Below are 21,900 nucleotides of genomic sequence, written 5' to 3' on the forward strand. Positions count from 1 at the left end.
ATTTGAGAAAACCACCTTAATAAGATTTTTGTCTTTACACATAAGAAATTTAGTTACTGACCTGCTACTTTTCAAAAATAGGTTTCCTACTCATAGAGATCATAACAACTGATGGGAGGTAAACAGCCGTCTGCACAGGTCTCTGCTGTCTTGAGAAAGACAATCTGATAGGAGCTTTGATGTTAAAATCTCCTTACAATCCCAGATTTAAATTCCCCTACAATTCCAGAGTCACAGTTTACCATCTAGTGACACTACGTATATTCTTATATCAGAAGTGTTTTAGTAGCACTTCTTGTAGATTTGTACCCTCCAGAATAAACTCGGAAGAGAATGGAGAACATTTTCAGTGAAGGGCAAGGATGGGACTTCCACGGTGCTAAAGACGTCCCTCACCTGCCTGTCTCCTCTGGGATGCTCTATCTCACCTCCCAGGGAGAAATGCTAGCCCGACCTTCATGGAATTTCTACCTCTGGTGAGTTATCTGTTCACTACTTAGCACATAAGTTAACTACTGGATTGTACCTCAGCCTTCCCACCTGACCCATAGCTCTTTAAACAAAAGAACTGCGTTTAATTCACCTTCATATCCCTAGGACCTAGCACAGTTCAGGGCAAAGAGTAGGTGCTCAGAGTGTTTCTGAAGGAATACATTGAGGACAGAACAACATGAAGAGAAGCAGAAGTTGAAAAGTCTGTGTGGGAAGCTCAGAGGGCGACAGCAACTCACCAGGGGTACAGCCAGCGGTTGGAGGGGCCCACCCAATGTGTTATAGAGTGGTCCTAGACTCTCACAGAATAATTTTTTTCGTCTCACTTAATTTTAAATTACATAATTTTCAAGTTACAGAGAAATATAGAAGTTCATTGAGAGTCCAAAACTGATTGGTTCTCTTTGACTTTTCTCTGAATGCTTACTCAAGGTTTCTGTAAAAACAGAGCCATATGGACATCTTGTTCTTTAGAAACGAAAGATACGCCTTCTGATTTGCTATAGGTAGGGCATAGTATCTGAGGATTTATTTTCCTCCTAAATTAGAAAATCACTTGTGTGTCCACTCATCTTCTCTACGAACATACGTTCAAGGTGGTTGGATGAAATTAATTAGCTATGGAGCAAAATTTATCTTCGTTTACAAGTAATTAGATTGTAGATAAAATGTCTAACTTTGGTATTGGCTTCATATACACCACCTTTTAACCAAGTGAACTGATTTAAAGACAATAAAAGTTGATGAAGAATCAACTTCAAGGCTATGAAACTATATTGCATAACTGTTGACAAGTGAACAGCTCTTTGAAGATTTACAAACAGCATAAGCAATTGTTCATTTCGGGTACGCTACACATAATGTTGACTATAAAATGTACATGAATTTGAAGGCTACAGATTACAGCACTTTCAAATGAGATTCTAAAATAATTATACATATACTAGAACATTTTCTCAGTTACTGTTAAATCAATGATAGAAACAGACAGCCTGGATCTCTTACTTCTTTGAGGACCTCCTCTAAGATTTCAGCATGTTTTTCATACGGCTGCTGGAAGTTCATATCCTTTGCCGTTTTCACAGTCTCCTCTATCACGGCGAGAACTTCTGGATGCTCTGCAGTCACCTCTTCCTGTAAGTCTTCTACTGAGTCTAACGGAAAAGAAGGTAATAAACCAATGCCATGAATAATTTCAGTGAGCAATTCTATTTGCAATAGAACATAATTGTTAATACCTGAGCCAAGAAAGTACTATCTTTGTGTTACTGCAGCACATGCTAGAGGAAGGGGGAAATAGACTGGGGAGGAGATGTTAAGTCAGGAATCACAAAATACCAGAGCATTGGCTTAAAGCCAGTGCATCAGAATGAAAGTGAACAAAGCAAGAAGAAAGTTATGTAGAGCAGGAGTCAAAACCCAGCCGGCCAAGGAGAAGAGGTAGGGACCCGAGGATTCCAGGGGTCAAGCTAAAACACGAGCATCTAGGGAATGAGCCAGAAAACACGATGAACACTTCCAGTTACAAGCGTGAGACTACATGGGACAGTAAGAGGACAGGAGGTAGGCAAGTTGGAGGGGATGGAAGAAAGGGTGGCATAGGCTGGTTTTTCAAGTGTTAAACTTGATTCTTGACCTCACTGTGTGCTGAAGGTCTCCTTGCATGGCTGAGTTGGCTCACAGGGTGCATCATGATGTAAATGTTCATCCACTCTAATGAGGCAGGAGATTGGCAGCACCACCTGACTTCTTTGCCTCTGCCTTTCCAGTTGTGCTTCTTGAGCTGCAGCCCCAAGGCTCCATCCATCAGGGTCTCCTGCCACAGCCCAACTGATCCCAGCCCAGAAAAACCCGAAAGGGCTTTCCAAGAGCTGCTGCCTGTTGCTCTCCATACCGTGAAGTGAGAAGTCTGTTCTCAGGGATGGAGAGAGCCAGCAGTTCCTGGAGAGCCAGAGTGGAAGAGGCAAGAACCCACCATATTCCTGCAGTCTTGGGAAGGGTGCATGGTGAGGCAGAAATAGCCAGGCAAGGCCACTAAATGTGCTAGAAGCTGCTAGTTGTCCACCCAGTATCCATTCTCCTCTTCCTTAGTAACTGAACCCTGATTTTCTTGGGGTCAGAAATGTGCCCAGCTAGAAACACTGCATCTCCCAACTTCCCGTATAGCTTGGATGGCCAATAGATAAGATGCAGGCAGAACTGTTTTGGTGAGTCTTCTTGTCATTTCTTTAAAGACGGATAACTCAGCTAGATGGGGTGGCAGTTTTTGTCCTTTGCCTTTTCTTTCTTCCTGCTAGGCACACTGATATAATGGCTGGAGCACCAGCAGCTATCTTGTGAATTGCTATGGTAGCCACCTGCCAGGGATGGCAGAACAGAAAGACAGACCTCCTGTCTTCCCAATGTTCTTTTTCACCAAAATAATATATCACATGTTATTTTTTCTGTGTTCCTGCATGTCCAACTGTTCACAATAGAGTAGCCTTTAAGATACAGTAAGTTGGGTATTAATAATGTTTTTTTTAAAAAAAAAATCACATGTTTCTCCTTCAAAATTCTAAAGGGATTATTTGTTATTTTTAGATCCACCATCCAAGAAAACCAAATAACCCAAACATTAATTCACCTGGTTTTGGATCCAACTTTAGATCTTGACTAGAGTCTTGAGGACTTCTTTTAAATATAGACACTTCACGGACTTCTTTTTCATCAGTAAATAAAACGTCGTTATCATCTAAAGAACAGTAATAGATTGTAGATGATTCCCAAAAAAGATTGTGCTATGGGTCCCAGGGAGCCAGGACTCATGTTCCCAATTTTTTAAAAATTAAAATAACAACCATAATAATCAAACAGGTAAACATATCTATCAGCAGTAGAAAAAAGATCATGACTTAATCTGTAACAAAACCAAGATCAATTCTTTTATACAATGCCAGTAAATGTAAATTGAAAAAACAGATCAAATTTTCCCTTCCTGACTTAACTGACAGCCTCCTGGCTCCAAGAGATAGAGGCTGTGCTTATCTGAGACACGGGGGGCAAGGAGGGTGCTTTCCCCAGGGCAGGCTGGCGGTGTTGGCATCCTCCAGCAGTGCGTAGAGCACTGATGCCTTCTTTACCTCAGACTGCCTCCCCCAAAGAGGAGAGAGGAGGAAGACCATAGGTAAGTTTCTGACAGTGCCCAGTTCAATTCCTACTAGGCTTGAAATAAACACTAGGCCAGCACATCTGTCTGGATCAGGAGGAGGAACCGACCAAAAAAAAATCAGCTCTACATTATACAACACAGTAAAGTATAGATGATTTTAAAAACTAAATACAAAAAAGTCAGACCAATAAAAGAAAAAGAATATAAGTATATATTAAATCTCTGGCTGAGAGGAAGACTTTTTAAGCCTGAAAGTAAATGGAGGAAATCAACAAAGGGAAAATAATGATTTGACTATGAAAATATTAAAAATCCCTCTGCTTCAAAAACAGCAAGGTGTTTTAAAAGGCAAACCACCCAATTTGGAAAAAAATGTGGAAAACAAGTGACTAACATAGAAAGTTTATATAGAAACCATACAACTGATACAATGATTTAGAAAAATGGGCAACAGACAAAAACGGTCACCTCAGAAAAGAAGAAATATGAGTGACTAACTAATATGAAAATATGAAACTTCAGAAATAGTCAAATTAAAATTAAAATAATATTTCAAAAGAGAAAACACCGAGGAAATGATGACATATATTTTGTATATTACTGAGCAGAATATACTTTGGAACAACTATTATGCAAAGTCATTTGATTCTGTCTATAGCTTCCTACTCATTAAACTGTTGACACCACTGATGTCAACATGTGGACAAAACTTCATGTAAAAAGTCCATTATTTGTAGTATAAAAACAGTAGCAAAAAAATAAAGTCTGAAAAATAACAAGTTTCCAACAGAAAGAACGAGTTAAAACTATTATCTAAAAATAGGGAAATTGTACAGTAATTTAAAATGAGTGTTAGAATATTTCCTAATGAAACAATATAATCAAGTGGTACATTATAAATCAAAAAAGGTAAAAATAATTTACCTTGGAAGCTCTCAATTATGTTAAAATATGAATGGAAATTTTTATAAGGGTAAATAACAATAAATGATAACATTTCATAGCTAAAACTCTAGGTTTATCATGCTCTGATTCCAACACATTAAAGGAAATAGAGAGCTTTTAAGAAAGAATTTATTATTGTATGATAATGATTGTATCATGTTTGGAAACATTCAAAAAATTGGGGGGTTTTCTAACCATATTAGGCTCCTGGTTTCTACATTTTCTTCTTCATTCTAGTAAACCTATCTCTGTTCTACAGCTGTTCAGTTTAAATCTGTAAGAGAAAAGCTAACTTTTTTCTCCTGAAGTTTCTAATTTTTGGAGTAATTTTAAGCTTCAATACAAACATGATAAAATATCAAATAAATGGAAATAAGATTCATAAGCATGGCATTAGCAGTTCATTTTGTTACCATCTTTATCAATTCTGGCAGCTTGATCATCAAGGACATTTTCTGATGTCGTTTTGGTTTCTTCATTGTCCTCTGAAAAGCCTTCTACTTGGGATTCATGAGCGAACGCTGCGGCAAAGAAATAATTTGCGTTATCAGCTAATCTGTTGATGTTAGGAAAGACTTGGCTAATAACATCAGCAATATATTTCTTTACCATCTTCACCAAGTGAAGAGCGGAAGTCTTCTAAGCTTTTATACTCATCAGTTGGGAACTTGTCATATTCCCGTCTTTCAAATTCTTTTTCAATTTCTCTCAAAGCTGACTGGGCTGAAAGACAGTAATTGGCTGTTAGCAAAAGGTAGTTGTGGATAGCGAGACAGGTCTAGTGATTAAATCCTCTGCTTTAAAGTCAGAGAGACTTGGGTGTGAGTTCTGACTCAGCGTGGCTGTGGAAAACACTAATCACCCTGTCTGGATTTCTACTGGGCGTAATGGGGATCATCAAACCAAGAGCACTGTCACAAGGATTAAATGCGACAATGTATGGAAACACTTCACTTAGAAAATGCTCGGCTCACAGGAAGCCTATTTCACGTTAGCTGCCATCTTCCGTATTATTATATATTTTTCTATATTAAAAACCTCCATACTCTTGGGCCATCCTGGTGGCGCAGCGGTTAAGTTCGCTCGTTCCGCTTCGGTGGCCCAGGGTTCGCCGGTTCCGATCCCAGAGGTGGACGTGGCACCGCTTGGTAAGCCATGCTGTGGCAGGCGTCCACATATAAAGTAGAGGGAGATGGGCACGGATGTTAGCTCAGGATCAGTCTTCCTCAGCAAAAAGAGGAGGATGGGCAGCGGATGTTAGCTCAGGGCTAATCTTCCTCAAAAAAAAAAAAAAAAAAGAAAAGAAAAGAAAAGAAAAAACCTCCATGTTCTCTACCAACAAATTTACCTTGAAAAAATATTGGAATAAAATTCACTACCCAAAGAATTTCAATGTTTTAAATTTTGAGAAGGGTTAGCTGCATTAGTGAATTTGATAAAGAAAAGAAAAAGCTTTTAAGTTTGCAGCGTATGAGGGAGAGCATCTATTTCTATATTCTGGTGGGAGAAGGCGATTTGTGGACAGTTTTAAAATCTATGATTTCATGCCATAATTTGGTATGAAAGGCATCACTCTAGACTCCAGGAAACATTACAGATCATTGTTCTTCTTCCAGAAGCCCGGCTAGCTCCCTTTCTTGATCCAGGTTTCAGCTAAATATCCCCTCTTCAGAGAGGTCACCCTCACACTCCAGCACCCCGACCCCCATCACTGACAGCCCCATTACTGGGTTATATTTCTGTCTGCTCACTTGCTTTTTTTGCCTATCTCCCATCTGTTAAAATGTAACTACCACAAGGGCAGGAGCTTCATGCATCTTGTTTTCCTCTGGAGCCCAGGGCCTAGAATCATGTCTAATGCAAAGTAGATGCTCAAGGTTTTGCTGAATGAATTAATGAATTCATTTTGTTCAGCCTTAAATAGGTTGAGTAACAAGCCATCTTAGTAGTCTGGGTCAATATTTCTCAAACTTTAGTTTGTGAGTTGTTTATGAGTTTTTTTTTAATTTGGGATTTTTTTAAAGGCAATATACTAAAAATATAAATTCAATCTGGATCATCGTTGGATGGCATACAATTTCAATGCTGGTCTTTTTTTGGTTGTTTCTATAATCCGTTGGGCCCCACGTTGGACTCTGTTACGTGTTTATATGCTAATAAGAAAGAAGGGAGGCAGATTTATTAGGCAAATAATGTGTGCTTGCCTAGCAAAAGCTCAACATTGCCGTGTAGGAAGAGATAATTTCCTTGTTATTTAAATAGTTTCAAGCATAGAAAATGATGGGAAGCTTCCTAATTTACATAAAAACTTACATTATAGCAAAATCTGACAAATAGAGCACAAAAAAGAAAACTATAAACCACTTACACTTAAAAGTGTAGAAAAAATTCTAGATAACCACAAGAAAAAATATGTTATAAGAATAATACATCACGACCAAGTAAGGTTTATTTCACAACTACAAGAATGGTTTAAAGTTGGAAGTTATACCTTAGTATAATTGATCAAAGCAGTAGGTCAAAGGATTAAAAACTTTATAATCATCTTGATAGATGCTGAGAAGGCATTTAATGGTGTTCAACATATATTCCAGATAAAAATACTGAGTAACCTTATGGAGAAACATTGGCAAGAATCCATTTAAAAAGGCCCACTACCATTGCCACTATTTAACATCATCCTAGAACTGCTACCCACATAATTAGTCAAGAAAGGAGATAAGCATATATAATGGGAAAAGAAGAATCGAAACTATACTTCTTTTCAAATGATATGATTGGCTATCTGCAAAACTTAAGGGATTCAACTAAAAATCTATCAGAACTGGAAAGCAAGTTTAATAAGGTGGACAGTTACAAACAAAAACATAAAAATCACACACCTTTCCAATATACTGGTAATAACTACCTGGAAAATATAATAGAAAAATGATCCCAATCAATAGTAACAAAATGACAAAGTATCTACGAATAAAAGTACAGACAATGCATGAGGATAGTTATAAAATGTTAGGAAGGGTACAAATATTATACCAAAAGGTGGAGATTTTATCTGTCTGCATGAGAAAATTTAATAAAGTAAAGATGTGAATTCTCCTCAAGTTATTATATATATTTTTTATTGGCACCTGAGCTAATAACTGTTGCCAATATTTTTTTTTCTTCTTCTTCTCCCCAAAGCTCCCCAGTACATCATTGTATATTCTAGTTACATGTCCTTCTAGTTGTGGCATGTGGGACGCCGCCTCAGCATGGCCTGATGAGCGGTGCCATGTCTGTGCCTGGGGTCTGAACCAGCGAAACCCTGGGCCAGGGAGGCAGAGTGCGCACACTTAACCACTCGGCCATGGGACCGGCCCTGCATCATGAAGCTTTAATAATCACTGTTTGTATTAAAGGCTATAAGAGAAAGATCAATAGAACAGAAAGTGCAGAAGTTTCCACACACACACATGCAAACTTAATATGAAGATAAAGAAGGCATTCCAAATCTCCAGTAAAGTTACAGAAAATTTAGTAAATGTTATTTGTAAAATTGGCTCACCATTTGCGAAAAATAAATTTAGATCCCCGTCTAACACACAATTTATTACAAAAATAACATATTAATTAGAAAGAAGCATTATTTTAAGATGAGAGAATGCAATTTTGCATGTACCGTAGGATCACAAGCATTACAAATATGAATAGGAAAAAGAGAGGGGTGGAGAATGCATCAAGTTCTTAACAGGGGACATCTCTGGGGACTAAGTATGAAGGCATTTTTTTCCATCTGCTTTTTCCAGTTTTCCGTGATCACTTGCGAGACAGATGATAACAGTACACACATTGATTTGAATCCCAATCACTTGCTGGCTGTCAACTATGGGCGAGTTTCATAACCCCTCTGAGCCTTAGTTTCGTCATCTACTAAAAGTGGAGATAAAAATACCTACTTCATAGGACTGTTATGAGGATTTAGCATAGCCTCAATATATAGTAAATGCCCAATGAATATTAATCTACTATTACTTTTGTAATGAGAAAACTTTATTAGGAAAAGACTATTTGGAATTGAGGCAGTGATGTCTATATTAGGGGACAGCATCACTGTGGCTTCTGAGAAATCCAAACCGCGGTGGCTGAATCTAGTCTAAAATAGTTGGAGCTAATCTCAAATTTTGGGTCTAGATCTTTAATGCAAGAAAGATCGCATGTAGTGTATGGGAAATGCTGCATTGAGGGCATTCCCGAAAGAGGAGATGTTTAGATTAAGCTGCTTTTACATGTTCTAATGTGACTGGTTACAAAAGTGCCAGCTATAGATATAAATTCTACCAAAACCAATCAATACATTTCAAAAGTAGTCATGAACTGAGAACTCTCATTTTTCCTGGAGAAACAGAGAAAACAACCCCAAAACCCTTGTGCTTATTCTAAAATAATGTGATAAGGAAGAGGCAGAATGGCCAGGGGAAAGAACACCAGGACTTTGGAAAGGAGGGTTCAAGCCTCAGCTACTAGCTGGGTGAGTTTCAGGAAATCATTTGACCCCCGTGTGCCTCAGTTTCCTCATTTGTAAAGTTAGAGAATTGTGTGAACTGATCACTAAAGCTTCTTCCAGTTCCACTGTTTTGTGACTTTTTGAGTTCACAATTAATATTTTCCCAATAGAAAAATTTAATTTACAGTTGGGGCTGACATCCAAGCCTAAAACAACAACAGGAACGATGGCAGCAACAGCCAATTGCACGAGAGTTAGGCAGAGTGGTGTTGTCGTAATTGGCGTAGATAAAGATATAATTCAGCTCAGTCTCCAGCCCGGAAGCAGACCTCTGAAAGTTAAGAAATCCAAATTTGGAAGTTCTTTCTGATGCCTTTCCTTAGAAGTCTAGAATTGAAATCTTTTTCTCTGTTTATGAATCAGGTTCACGTATATTCATTCCTTCAACCATTTATTAAGAGGCTACAATGTGTAAAGATGCCAGGGAAATCAAGACAAGCAAACTGAGTCCTTGCCCTCGGGGAGCGAGGCCTAAGTGTTGATTTAACCTTAAAACAGACATTAAAAAAAAGGTGGTTCACCTTGTCTTTTAGCTTGTAGTTCTGTGAGAAGCCGTTCTTTCACAGTTTTGATAGCTGCTTCAGTGATCTCAGCTATAGTATTTCTCACTAACGTTTCAAGGGCTTTATCAAAACGTGGTTGAACAATCTTGGCGTAGTCAACTACCTGCAAAGAATATTTGAGAAAAACCAACATAACTACAAGTTACTGCAAATATGAAACACATTGTTCATCTCTCTCTATTTATATCAATTTCTATACTTATCTATCTCAAAAACATTAATGCTGTTTGACGTATGTTATGTTCAGAATTCATTGATTTTTGAGTACTTGCTTTCATAGAAACTCAGTCATATTTTTCATGTACGATTATTTATATATGTATCTATCCTGTAATATATAGATTCAAGTTGCACATATATATATTTTTTAAAGATTTTATTTTTTTCCTTTTTCTCCACAAAGCCCCCCAATACATAGTTGTATGTTCTTCGTTGTGGGTCCTTCTAGTTGTGGCATGTGGGATGCTGCCTCAGCGTGGTTTGATGAGCAGTGCCATGTCCGCGCCCAGGATTCGAACCAATGAAACACTGGGCCGCCTGCAGCGGAGCGTGCGAACTTAACCACTTGGCCATGGGGCCAGCCCTGCACATATATTTTAAAAATCAACTTTGTATGTATAATTTACATACAATAAAGGCATCCATTTTAAGTACACAGTGTGAAGATTTTTTGCAAATACATACATATGACAACAACCACAATCAAGATGTAGAACATTTATGTCACCCCAAAAGTTCCCTCATACTCCTTTATAATCAATTCCTGCCCTTGGCAATCACTTTCTGGCACTATAGCTCAGTTTTGCCTTTCTTAGAATTTCATATAAATGGAACCATACAGTATGTAACCTTTTCCAAACTTTTTCCCCTTAGCATGTTTTGAGATTCATCAGTGTAATTATATATATCAGTAATTTGTTCATTTTTATTGTTGAGTAGTATTCCATTGTAGAAATATACCACAGTTTTTTACTCATTCATCTATTGATAAACATTGAGCTGTTTCCAGTTTTCGTCTATTATACATAAAGCAGCAGTGGACATTTGTAAGGAATTCTTTTCATGGACATATGTCTTCATTTCTCTTGGATAAATACTTAGGAAGGGAATTACTGGTTCATATGGTAAGTGTATATTTGACTTTATAATAAATCATCAAACTGTTTCCAAAGTGGTTGAACTATTTTACATTCCTACCAGCAATCTATGAAAATTGCAGTTACTCCACATCCTCACCAACAATCGGTTTTGTGAATCTTCTAAATTTTAGCCATTCTAGTGGACATGCAAAATTATCTAATTGTAGCTGAGATTTACATTTCCCTAATCACTAATAATTTTGAGCTTCTTTTTATGTGCTTATTGGTCATTCACTTACCTCCTGTTTTTAAGCGTATGTTCAACTTTTGCCTATTTAAAAAATTGGATTAAAATTCTATATACATTCTGAATATAAGGTCTTTGTCAGGTAGATAATATACTGCATACTGAATTCTTGGATGTTAGAAATAGATTTCTATTTGCCTTTTAAGTTTAAATAATATTTCCATATCTCCAGACTCATTTTGATTTTCCTTCAGTATGCTTATATTACTTTATTCCATGCCAATAAATATATATCTACACCATCATTTTTTAGTGGATGCACAGAATTGTAGTTGAATGTATTATAACGTATTTAACGAAAATACCAATAATATATATTTAGGTATACATGTTTTTGTATTACAAATAGGCTATAATGAATACATATGATGAATACAGTTATGTATACATCTTTGATAGTTTCTTTAGGAAAAAAATCCATAAAATAGAATTGACACTTCAAATGATACGCATGGATTTTATACATATTTCCAATTGCCATCCCTAATGGCTATATTCTTACAAGTAGTGTATGAGAATGCACTTTTCTCTATCCTAGCCACACATCAATATTGTGTGTTAATAGTGATCTTTAACTCTGACAGTGAGATTGGCATGACATATCTCGGTTTTTTGGGCATATTCCTTTTCTCATGTTTAATGGCTATTTGTATCTATTATTTTGTGAAGTGCCTGTTTGCTATTTTTTTCCATTGGGGCTTCATCTACATATCGATCTGTAAGAACTCTTTATATGTTTAAAATTAGAATTTCTCTGTCTGACAAATACTGTGATGGTTTTAAAACATGTCCCCAAATCCTTTAATACTCCTTCTTTCAGAAGGTGGCGCCTAAATCCCCTTCTATTTAGTGTAGGCAGGACTTAGTGATTTGTTTTAAATGAACAATATGGTGAATTTTTCATTAAAAAAATGAAATGACAAATCATAGAGTGGTAGAAAAATATTCATAATGCTTATAATAAAAAATTGTATATGGATAATATAAGGAACTTGTACCAATAATATGCAAAGAAATTAAAAAATGGACAAGAGACTTGAACAAACACTTCAAAAACAGACTATCTGAATGGCCAGGAAGCATATGAAAAAATGTAACCTCATCAGCCATTGGGGAAAAGCAAATTAAAAAAACAGTGAGATACACCCAACAGGACAGCTAAAATTGGAAAGACTGACCATAATAAAAGTTGGCAGGAATATGGAAAAACAGAACTCTCACAAACTGCTGATAGGATTGTAAATTGGTAGAATTAGTTTGGAAAACAGTTTGGCATTATTTACGTAAGTTGAATGTATGCATACCCTATGTCCCAGAAATTTTACTCCTAAAGGTACCTCCAAGATATATAAAGATATGCATGTGTGCACCAGGAGACATGCACAAGAATATTTACAGCAATATTATTCATAATTACCCCAAACCAGAACAACCCAAGGTTTATTAACCCTCAAATGGATAAATAAATTATAATATAATTCAATCACTAGAATATAATAAAACAATAAAAATGAATAAACTATAGCTATAGGCAATAGCATGGATAAATATCACAATCATAATGTTAAGTTGAAAGAAGCAAGGCACAAAGGACATAAATTGTTTAAGTCCATAAAAAAAAACCATGCAAAACTAACCTATAGTACTTGGATGTACACTTACATGGTAAAACCATAAAAGAAAAGTACAGAAGTGAAGACCACAAAGTCCAGGGCAGTGGTTCCTTCGTGGAAGGAGTAAGAAGACTGGTATTGGGAAGAGGCATGAGGGGGCTTCTGGGGTGCTGGCAACATTCCATATTTGACCTGGGTCGTGGTTATATGGGGGTTTGTTTTCTCCTGATTCAGCGAGTTTCAGTTTTCTATATGTTAGTCATATTTTTCAAGAAAAAGTTAAAAGCAAAGAGAAAATGTGACCCCTGTGATTAAAAGAATTCAACAGCACTTGGAATAAATTCACACTCCTCCCCAGGACCTGCATTGCTCTGACTACATCCTCAACCATCTTCATCTTGAGCCATTTCTCCTTTCACACCATATGCTCCAGCCACGCTGGCCTTCATGCAATTCCTCTACATTCCAATCCCTCATCCCATCCTTTGGCTCTGTCTTCAAACTATATCCCAAATCTGTCTGCTTCTTACCACCTCTACTGCTATCACTCTGCTCCAAGGTAAAAATAATTTCTCTTCACTTACTGAGGGTGGGGAACAGGCTCACTGTGGGGAGAGGGCAAGGAATTGACAGGCTAGGGTGTTGGGACGGTCATCTTTGCAGATACCGAAATCACCAAGAATTATGATGGGAGTGAGTATGTGGAGAGAAGGACAGTGGGCCAGGAGGGATGCAGCCCAGGGAACAGGAGATGAGTGGAAGCAAGAAAGGCAGTAGGTGGCATGGTCTGCATGAAAGGGTCTGCCGTCAAATCTGGAGGCTTTGGGGAAGCAGGGAGAGGCTATGGTGTGGAAGCTGCAGTAAACAGCAAGGAGGATGCCTTCTCCCACTGGACCAATTACCCAATGGACAGTGTGAAATTAAGAAAACCGAGTACAAATCCTGCAAATCCTAAAATCCTACAAATTATAATCAAGTATAGATAGGTAGAAAGATAGCTAGCTAGCTAGATAAATAATTACCTTTCCTTTGTAACTTTCTGCCAGCAAATTGCTAAGTGTTGTTTTCCCTGAAGATGGCGGACCAAAGATGGAGACTTTAAATGGTGGTGCTGGCATAGGTGGAAGGAGATAGGGACGCGGGTTCAACAAAAATGTTTTTAATGCTTCTTCTGATGAAAGACAATATATTTTACCTAGAAAACTTAAAATACGCCATAATCATAAACAACTGAAAAGAGGCATGGGCAGGTTTGAAAGCTAAGTTCTGAAAATCTTACCTACCTCACAGAACAATCTGCCAATCCTAGAGCAATGTTACCTTCTTTTAACATCACGGGACATGTCTGTCCCCACCTGCTCCTCTGCCATCTATATCTTGGTGCAACAAGTTTATAAGATGCAAGAGTACGGAGCAATTCATCCTGTAAATAATAAAGGCTACATTAAAAATGTGGGCATAAATTTTGCTGAAATTAACAGTATCAAGTATTTCATATCTTATTTAGTAGTGCTTTACCATTTAAGAAATTATTTAGAAAGTAAATTTTGGCTTTTTCTTAATTGCAACCATTCTGCACTTGTCCAAAACTTAATAAGGCAAATAAATTTCATTTCTGTTATAAGACTATATTTATATTGTACTGGGCATTTTCTATTAGAAGGTAGAATGAGCATAAGGTAAATAGAGTGTTTTTTCTTTTTAAAGGATTGGACAAGATGCTCTCTTTTCTTTCTTTCCTTTTTTTTTTTTTAAGGGATTGGACAAGATACTTTCTTTTTATTTTTCTTCCTTTTTTTTTGGTGAGGGAGATTGGCCCTGAGAAACATCTGTTGTCAATCTTCCTCTTTTTTTTCCCTCCCCAAAGCCCCAGTACATAGTTGTATATCCTAGTTGTAAGTCTTTCTAGTTCTTCTGTGTGGGATGCCTCCACAGCATGGTTTAATGAGCGATGTATAGGTCTGTGCCCAGGATCCAAACCGGTGAACTCTGGGCTGCTGAAGCAGAGTGCAGGAACTTAACTACTCAGCCATGGGCTGAGCCCCAAGTGTCTTCTATTACCTGTTTCAGAAAACAATGTCATTTTTAAGACATTGGTCTTAAAAGGATCTTTTCGAATGTCACGTCTGCTCAGACAAGGGAAACAAAAGAAAAAATAAACAAGTGGGACTTCATCAGACTAAAGAGCTTCTGCAAGGCAAAGGAAACCAGGGTCAAAACAAAAAGACAACCCACCAATTGGGAGAAAATATTTGCAAATCATATAGCTGACAAGCGGTTAATCTCCATAATATATAAGGAAATCACACAACTGAACAACAAAAAACAAACAACTCGATGAAAAAATGGGCAGAGAACATGAACAGACATTTCTCCAAAGAAGAGATACAGATGGCCAATAGGCACATGAAAAGATCTTCAACATCACTAATTATCAGGGAAATGCAAGTCAAAACTACAGTGGGATATCACCTTATACCTGTCAGAATGGCTATAATCACCAAGACAAAAAATAACAAATGTTGGAGAGGTTGTAGAGAAAAGAGAGCCTCCATACACTGCTGGTGGGAATGCAAACTGGTGCAGCCACTATGGAAAACGGTATGGAGATTTCTCAAAAAATAGAAATACCATATGATCTAGCTATCCCACTACTGGATATTTATCCAAAGAACTCAAAATCAACAATACAAAGAGACTTATGTACCCCTATGTTCACCACAGCACTATTCACAATAGCCAAGAGGTGGAAGCAACCCAAGTGCCCATCGACTGATGATTGGATAAAGAAGATATGGTATATATACACAATGGAATACTACTCAGCCAAAAAAAATGACAAAATCGTCCCATTCACAACAACATGAATGGACCTTGAGGGTACTATGTTAAGTGAAATAAGCCAGACAGAGAAAGACAAACACCGTATGATTTCACTTATATATGGAAGATAAACACACAGACAAAGAAAACAGCTGAGTGGTTACCAGGGAGGTGAGCACAAAGGGTGAAGGGGTGCACTTATATGGTGACTGACAAATAATAACGTACAACTGAAATTTAACAATGTTGTAAATTATTATGATCTCAATTAAAAAAAAAAGGTATCCTGCAACTTGTTTTAAACCTTGAAAGGATATAGATTAAGGTTACAACATAAAGCGAAAGGTAGACTTTCAAACGGTTAAAAATAACTTACATTTTCCATTACATCATTTTCTTCCTCTGAACTCTGAAGTTTAGTTAAAACAGCTGCTCTTCTTAGGTTCAGATATTTAAGTCGATCCATAACTGCCTAAATTTAAAGAACAAGTCTTTAAATACATTGGCATTTAAATACCTCAAATATTCTGAAAGTGATGAGTTCATGAGTAGAATACTTCCTTGCCTCTTCCTAGCTTCTGGTGGTTTGCTGGCAAACTGTGCCGTTCCTTGGCTTGTAGATGCTTCACTCCAATCTCTGCCTTTGTTGTCACATGGCCATCTTCTCCCTGTATGTCTAAGTCTCTTCTCTCATAAGGATACCAGCCATATTGGATAGGACCCACCCTAATTCAGTACGACTTCATCTTAACTTGAATATATTTGAAAAGATCCTATGTCCCACTAAGGTCACATTGATAGGTATTGGAGGTTAGGACCTCAACATATTTTTGGGGGGGACACAATTCAACCCATAATACTCTGCCCTCTGGTCCCCAAATATTCATGTCCTTAGAGGTCTAGCTCTATGGGACCTCCTCAGGCAGAGGGAAGACAGCCATGTGAAGATGAAGGCAGATATTGGAATTTTGCTGCTACAAGCTGAGGGACGCCTGGGGCTACCAGAAGTTGGAAAAGACAAGAATGGATCCTCCCCTGGAGGCTTTGGAGAGAGCATGTCCCTGTCAACACCTTGATTTTGGACTTCTAGCCTCTAGAACTATAAAAGAACAAATTTCTATCATTTTGAACCACCTAATTTGTGGTAATTTGTTATGGCAGCACTAAGAACCTAATACAGAGTCTATACAGAAGAACATGAAACATAGAATCCGAGATGAAAGATGATGAGCTAGACAAGGTTCTGGTGGTATATGATAGTCCATGGTAAATTACATTATATGTTCACAATTCATCCTTCCCTCTCTTCCCTCGTTAATTCCCTAGTTCATGTTGGGTGGAGTACACTTCCCTGTCCTATTGATACTGAGCTTCTTCATATAACCTGTTTTGGCCAGTGGAATACGGGCAGAAGTGCGAGGGTGTCAATGGCAACTGAGGCCTTAACAGGCTTGGCAAGTTTCAGCCAGGCCTATTGGAGCTTCTGCCCTGTATCTTGAGGAAAGTGTGCCCTATGTCATAAAAACTGGTCAAATTCTGGATATATTTTGAAGGAGAAGCCTGCTGCGCATGCTGAAGGATTGGATGTGGGAGGTAAGAAAAAGAAAAGAGCAGCTTGAAGCTTGGATCTGACACGTACTGAGAGGAGAAAACTGTGGGAGGAGTGGATTTGGGGTGGGGGAATGGTGATGGTGGATCAGGAGTCTTATCTTGCACACACAGTTGAAATGATTATCAGACATCCAATTGGATATATTGAGTAGCAGTTGATTATACAAGTGTGGAATTCAGGGGAAAGGTCTAGGATAGTAATAGGAATTTAAGAGTTGCCAATGTTTTGAAGGTATTTTAAGCCATTGGACTAGATGAAGTCTTTCAAGCAGTGAGGGTAGACAGAGAAGAGAGCACAAGGAGTGAGCGTGAGGGTCCTCCGACTCTAGAGGTTAGAGACGTAGAGTGTCCGGTGAGGTAGAATGGACTCTACTGGTGTGGGGTCCCAGAAGCCAAAGGAAGAAAGGAACAGGAAGGAAGAAGTGATGAGCTGCGTCAAATGTTGCTTCTGGGTGAATTAGACGGAAACTGAAAAATGACCACTGGTTTTGGTCTGGAGGAGATCACCGAAGATCTTGGCAAGACCATATTCCAAGTGAGAAGCTTCTCCCTAATTTGGCTTTACCACCAGCATTATTATTACGTTGCTACCAAATATACCGAACCAGAAATCTGGGTATTGTCTCTCTCCCTTAGCTGCTACATTAAGTCACTCGCCAAGCTCTGTCATGCAGACTTCTTAAATAACTTCAGGTCTGTCTTCTTCAGTCCATTCCCACAATCACTACCCTACCCTACGTCAGGCCATCATTTCTGATCTGATCTATTGCAAAAGTCAGAACTAGTCTTCCTGCCACTAATTTGATTCTTCTCCAGTTTTTTCCTTGCCCTGCGGTCTGAACGATCTTAAATAGAAACAGCACCATTTTCATTCTCTAGCTTAAAACCTTTCACTGTCTGCCCACTCCCTCATGATGAGATCTAAACTCTTTAACATCTTTCTTGAAAAATCTCTGCTTATTCCTAAAGTCTTGGCACTATTCCACAACCCGCCACCCCTGCAACCATCCCCCTAAAAAAACCCTCTATGTTTCAATCCTACGTTCAGTTCCTAGAACTCACTATGCCCTTCTTGCCTCTGGGGCTTCACACAGACTCTTCCCTGTGCATGGAACACTGTTCCACCTCCCCCCCGCTCCTAGCCTTTGAGGTCTAATTCTTACTAATCCTTAGGGTTTCAGTTTAAAAATAATTTCAAACAGATAGCTTTCCTCACCAGACTAGGTTCTGCTTCTGCCGTGAGCTCCTATAGTAACTTGTACTTCCCTGACTCTAATACTAACTGCCCTTTAAACATTTACTTTCCCCAATATATTGGGTACGACATGAGGAGAGGAACTCATGGACTCATCTGCCTCCTCTCCATCTGTATGCCCTAGAGCTTATCATAATGCTGGACATCTATCAGGTGTCTAAGAAAAAGGTAATGTATTTTCGTATTGTACTGTATATTTTTATATTTTATAAATTGAGTACTACAAATCACTTTGTATCATTTTTGTAATTTGTATTTTCTGATTATTTTAAAACAATGAGTGTGTATAACTTTTAAAATCAGAATGAAGACATTTTCAAAATGAAAACACAACCGAGCTCTTAGATACAGAGAACAAATTGGTAGGTGCCAGAGGCAGGGGGTGGGGGCTGGGTGAAATGGGTGAAGTGGGTCAAAAGGTATAAACTTTCAGCTATAAAATAAATAAGTCGTGGGGATGCAACATACAGCATGGCGACCATAGTTAATAATAGTGTATTGCATATTTCAAAGGTGCTAAGAGAGTAAATCTTAAAAGTTCTCATCACAAGAAAAAACATTCTGTAACTATGTATGGTGACAGATATTAACTAGACTTATTGTGGTGATAATTTTGCAATATATACAAATACCAAATCATTATGTTGTATATATGAAACTAATATAATGTTGTATGTCAATTATACTTCAATAATAATTTGATTATAGATATTTAAAAAAATATTTATTGGACATCTTTTTCTAAATTACCTGCTCATGCTCTTTGCCTTTTTTTTTTCTATTGAGGCATTTGCCTTTTTTCTATTGAAATATCAGAAGTTTTTTCCTAATTAAATAATAAAAGATATTCAACAGTTGTTTATCACAAGTATGGAAAATATTTCCCCTCATTGTCTTTGTTTTTTTAATAGTGAAAATAATACTGTATTTTCAAACATGCATATATTCTTTTTTAAGGATACAGCTTTATTGAGATATAGTTCACCCACTTAGAGTGTACAATTCAATGGCTTTTAGTATGTTCAGAGTTGTGCAACCATCACCACAATTCATTTTAGAACATTTCCATCATCCCCAAAAGAAACCCTGGACCCATTAGCAGTCACCCCACGTTTATCCCAAGATCTCCCATAGTGGTACCCCCATTTCAACCCAGGCAACAACTAAGCAAACTCGCTGTCTTTATAGATTTGCCTATTTTGGACATTTCACATGAATGGAATCATTTGATATGTGATCTTTTGTAACTTTTCTTTCACTTAGTATGTGTTCAAGATGCAGCCATACTGTGACATGTATCAATACTTCATTCCATTTTATGGCTGAATAATATTCCGTTGTATGGATACGTCACATTTTATTTATCCATTCATCAGTATATGGACATTTGCCTTGTTTCCACCTTTTGGCTATTGTGAAAGGTGCTCCTATGAACATTTTCATTTGAACACCTGTTTTCAATTCTTTTGGGTGTATACCTAGGAGTTGAATCGCTGAGTACTTGTGAACTCCATGTTTAACCTATTGAGGAAATACCAAACTGTTTTCCGAAGAGGCCACACCATTCTACATTCCCACCAGCAACGTATGAGGGTTCCAATTCTTCCACATCCTCAACACTTGTTATTGTCTGTATCTTTTTTTAATTTTAGCCATCTTAACGGGTGTGAAGTGGTATCTCATTACAGTTTTAGTTTGCATTTCCCTAATGGCTCATGTTAAACATCTTATGTGCTTATGGACTGTTATTTGCTTTTGCTTTTCTTTGAGGCATTTTTTTGTCATAGAGAGATTTTTAAATTCAAATGTAGTTTTGATTTAACTATGGACTGATGAATAAACACAACATCAAATTTTTAAGTGTTAAAATGAAGTTTTCAAAAATAAATGGTGTGAAAAATGTAAAATATATTTCTGGTGTTTACTAAAATAAGTACAATCTAGTCAATAATTTTTTGATTTTCCAAATTGTGGAATATTCTTAGTGAACACTGGTTGCACTTACCATGAAGAGCTCCTCTGGGGGCTTATTTCCATCCAGCTCAATGAGATACTGGGAATCGTGTTCAGCCATTACTTCCTGTAGATAACAGAAAAAACCCTTATAATCTGGGATCATTGGCAAAACTGAATACAAGGTCAGAATCTTAATACACTATGAAGAAATCTTTAAAGGTAAATTGTTTGCTTTATACATGATGTAATGTATGTTATTTTCAGTGCTCAAGATCTTTTGCAAAAGCCTACACTAATCTTCTTACAACGAATTTTATTCTCTTTCTCTTTTTTTCAGTTTTTCTCCACACTGAAGTCTTAGAATCCTTCCCAGCAGAAAATGTTCTGGGGCATCTGTCTCTCTGCGTAGATTCATAAAATAATTTCTGCCAAACTGATAGTTGAAAGACGAGATGGGTCTGTTTTACTTTTTGCTCCTCTGGCTATGGGTGATCTTCAGCATTCAGATATCCATAACCTCCGTGCATTTTTCTGTTAGATTGCTTCTTTTCCCTAACATTCATGGAAAGTCTTGAATTCTTATCTGTCACACGGATTGCAAATATTTTACCTTGCTATGATTTATCTTTTGACTTTGTTTATGGTATCTTCTGAAATATAAAATATTTTCATAGTGAAATATAACTGTTTTCATTGTTTCTAAATTTTCTTTTTTGCTTAAATTAGGTTTTCTCTGTCTCAAGATCATGTTAACATTCTTCTAAATTTTCTTCTATGATCTTTTTTGGTTTTTACTACTAAAATCTAAGATCCACCAGATTTTATTTTTGTACATTGGCATTGTTGAACTCTATCTGAGCCCTGTGTTTCCAGAAAGTAGGGATTGTCAAGAGATAAGACCCACCTCAATCCTTCTTCAAGGACTCAGACAAGATCCGTCTCCATCCTTCTTCACGATTCCCTTAAGACTTGGGATGGCTCCTTTGTTTACCTGCCTCCATATCACCCCAGGCTCCTTTCCTTTTCATTGAGAAGGTCTCATTAATGAATGTTCTCCCTATTGCAATAGTCTGAACAAAATCATCTCCTTAATGTTCGGTGCATTTACCTTTCACAATATTGTGTGAGGTTGGATCCTAAGTGCTTCTTGTCTTCTAGATGGATAGCACATTATGACAGCATTATTTATTGAACCATAAATTACCATGTTCTGAACAAGGAAGTACAGAATGCTTTCCTTAAGCTAGATTCTTAAGTGTGGCCTTACTAAGTCAAAGGGTATGAACACTCCTAAAGCTAAAGATACATGCAACAAGTCAGACCAGAAGACGTGGGAGACGAAGACAGGTGAGAATGAAGACTCAGCCTTGGACTACCCCTGAGGCAGGATGTAAACCACAAACTGAGGCAGGTTAGTTTGCTCCCACTTGCTCTCATGTCTTTCGGAGGCATACTGAATTTTGGTGGTCTTGGCCTCCCAAGTGAATTGACATCAGAGCCAGATCAGAGCACACTAGAACTGCAGGCTCCTCCCTTTTATGGCTCTCCCCTGCCTCCCTCTA

At 37.6% G+C, this 21,900-nt stretch overlaps 1 protein-coding gene across 7 annotated transcripts in view; it reads right to left on the reverse strand.

Annotated features, from left to right (window-relative positions):
* AK9 (adenylate kinase 9) overlaps positions 1–21,900 on the reverse strand; it is a 125,888-nt gene that overhangs the window by 74,154 nt on the left and 29,834 nt on the right. For 5 of the 7 annotated variants that reach the window (XR_011522625.1, XM_070559282.1, XM_070559278.1 and 2 more), the window contains exons 9-17: positions 20,388–20,462; positions 15,893–15,988; positions 13,977–14,116; positions 13,716–13,896; positions 9,653–9,797; positions 5,198–5,311; positions 5,002–5,109; positions 3,119–3,226; positions 1,498–1,646 (exon numbers count right to left, since the gene is read on the reverse strand). Coding sequence is in view for 6 of the 7 variants with exons in the window: in XM_070559282.1 (XP_070415383.1) it covers positions 1,498–1,646; positions 3,119–3,226; positions 5,002–5,109; positions 5,198–5,311; positions 9,653–9,797; positions 13,716–13,896; positions 13,977–14,116; positions 15,893–15,988; positions 20,388–20,462 (1,116 nt within the window). In the remaining variant the exon portion in view is untranslated. Of the gene's footprint in view, positions 1–1,497; positions 1,647–3,118; positions 3,227–5,001; positions 5,110–5,197; positions 5,312–9,652; positions 9,798–13,715; positions 13,897–13,976; positions 14,117–15,892; positions 15,989–20,387; positions 20,463–21,242; positions 21,366–21,900 lie in introns of those variants that run through there. The other 2 variants (XM_070559283.1, XM_070559280.1) reach the window with 2 other exon arrangements.

The sequence above is a fragment of the Equus przewalskii genome, chromosome 9 (assembly GCF_037783145.1).
Source record: "Equus przewalskii isolate Varuska chromosome 9, EquPr2, whole genome shotgun sequence".
Taxonomy (NCBI): Eukaryota; Metazoa; Chordata; class Mammalia; order Perissodactyla; family Equidae; genus Equus; species Equus przewalskii.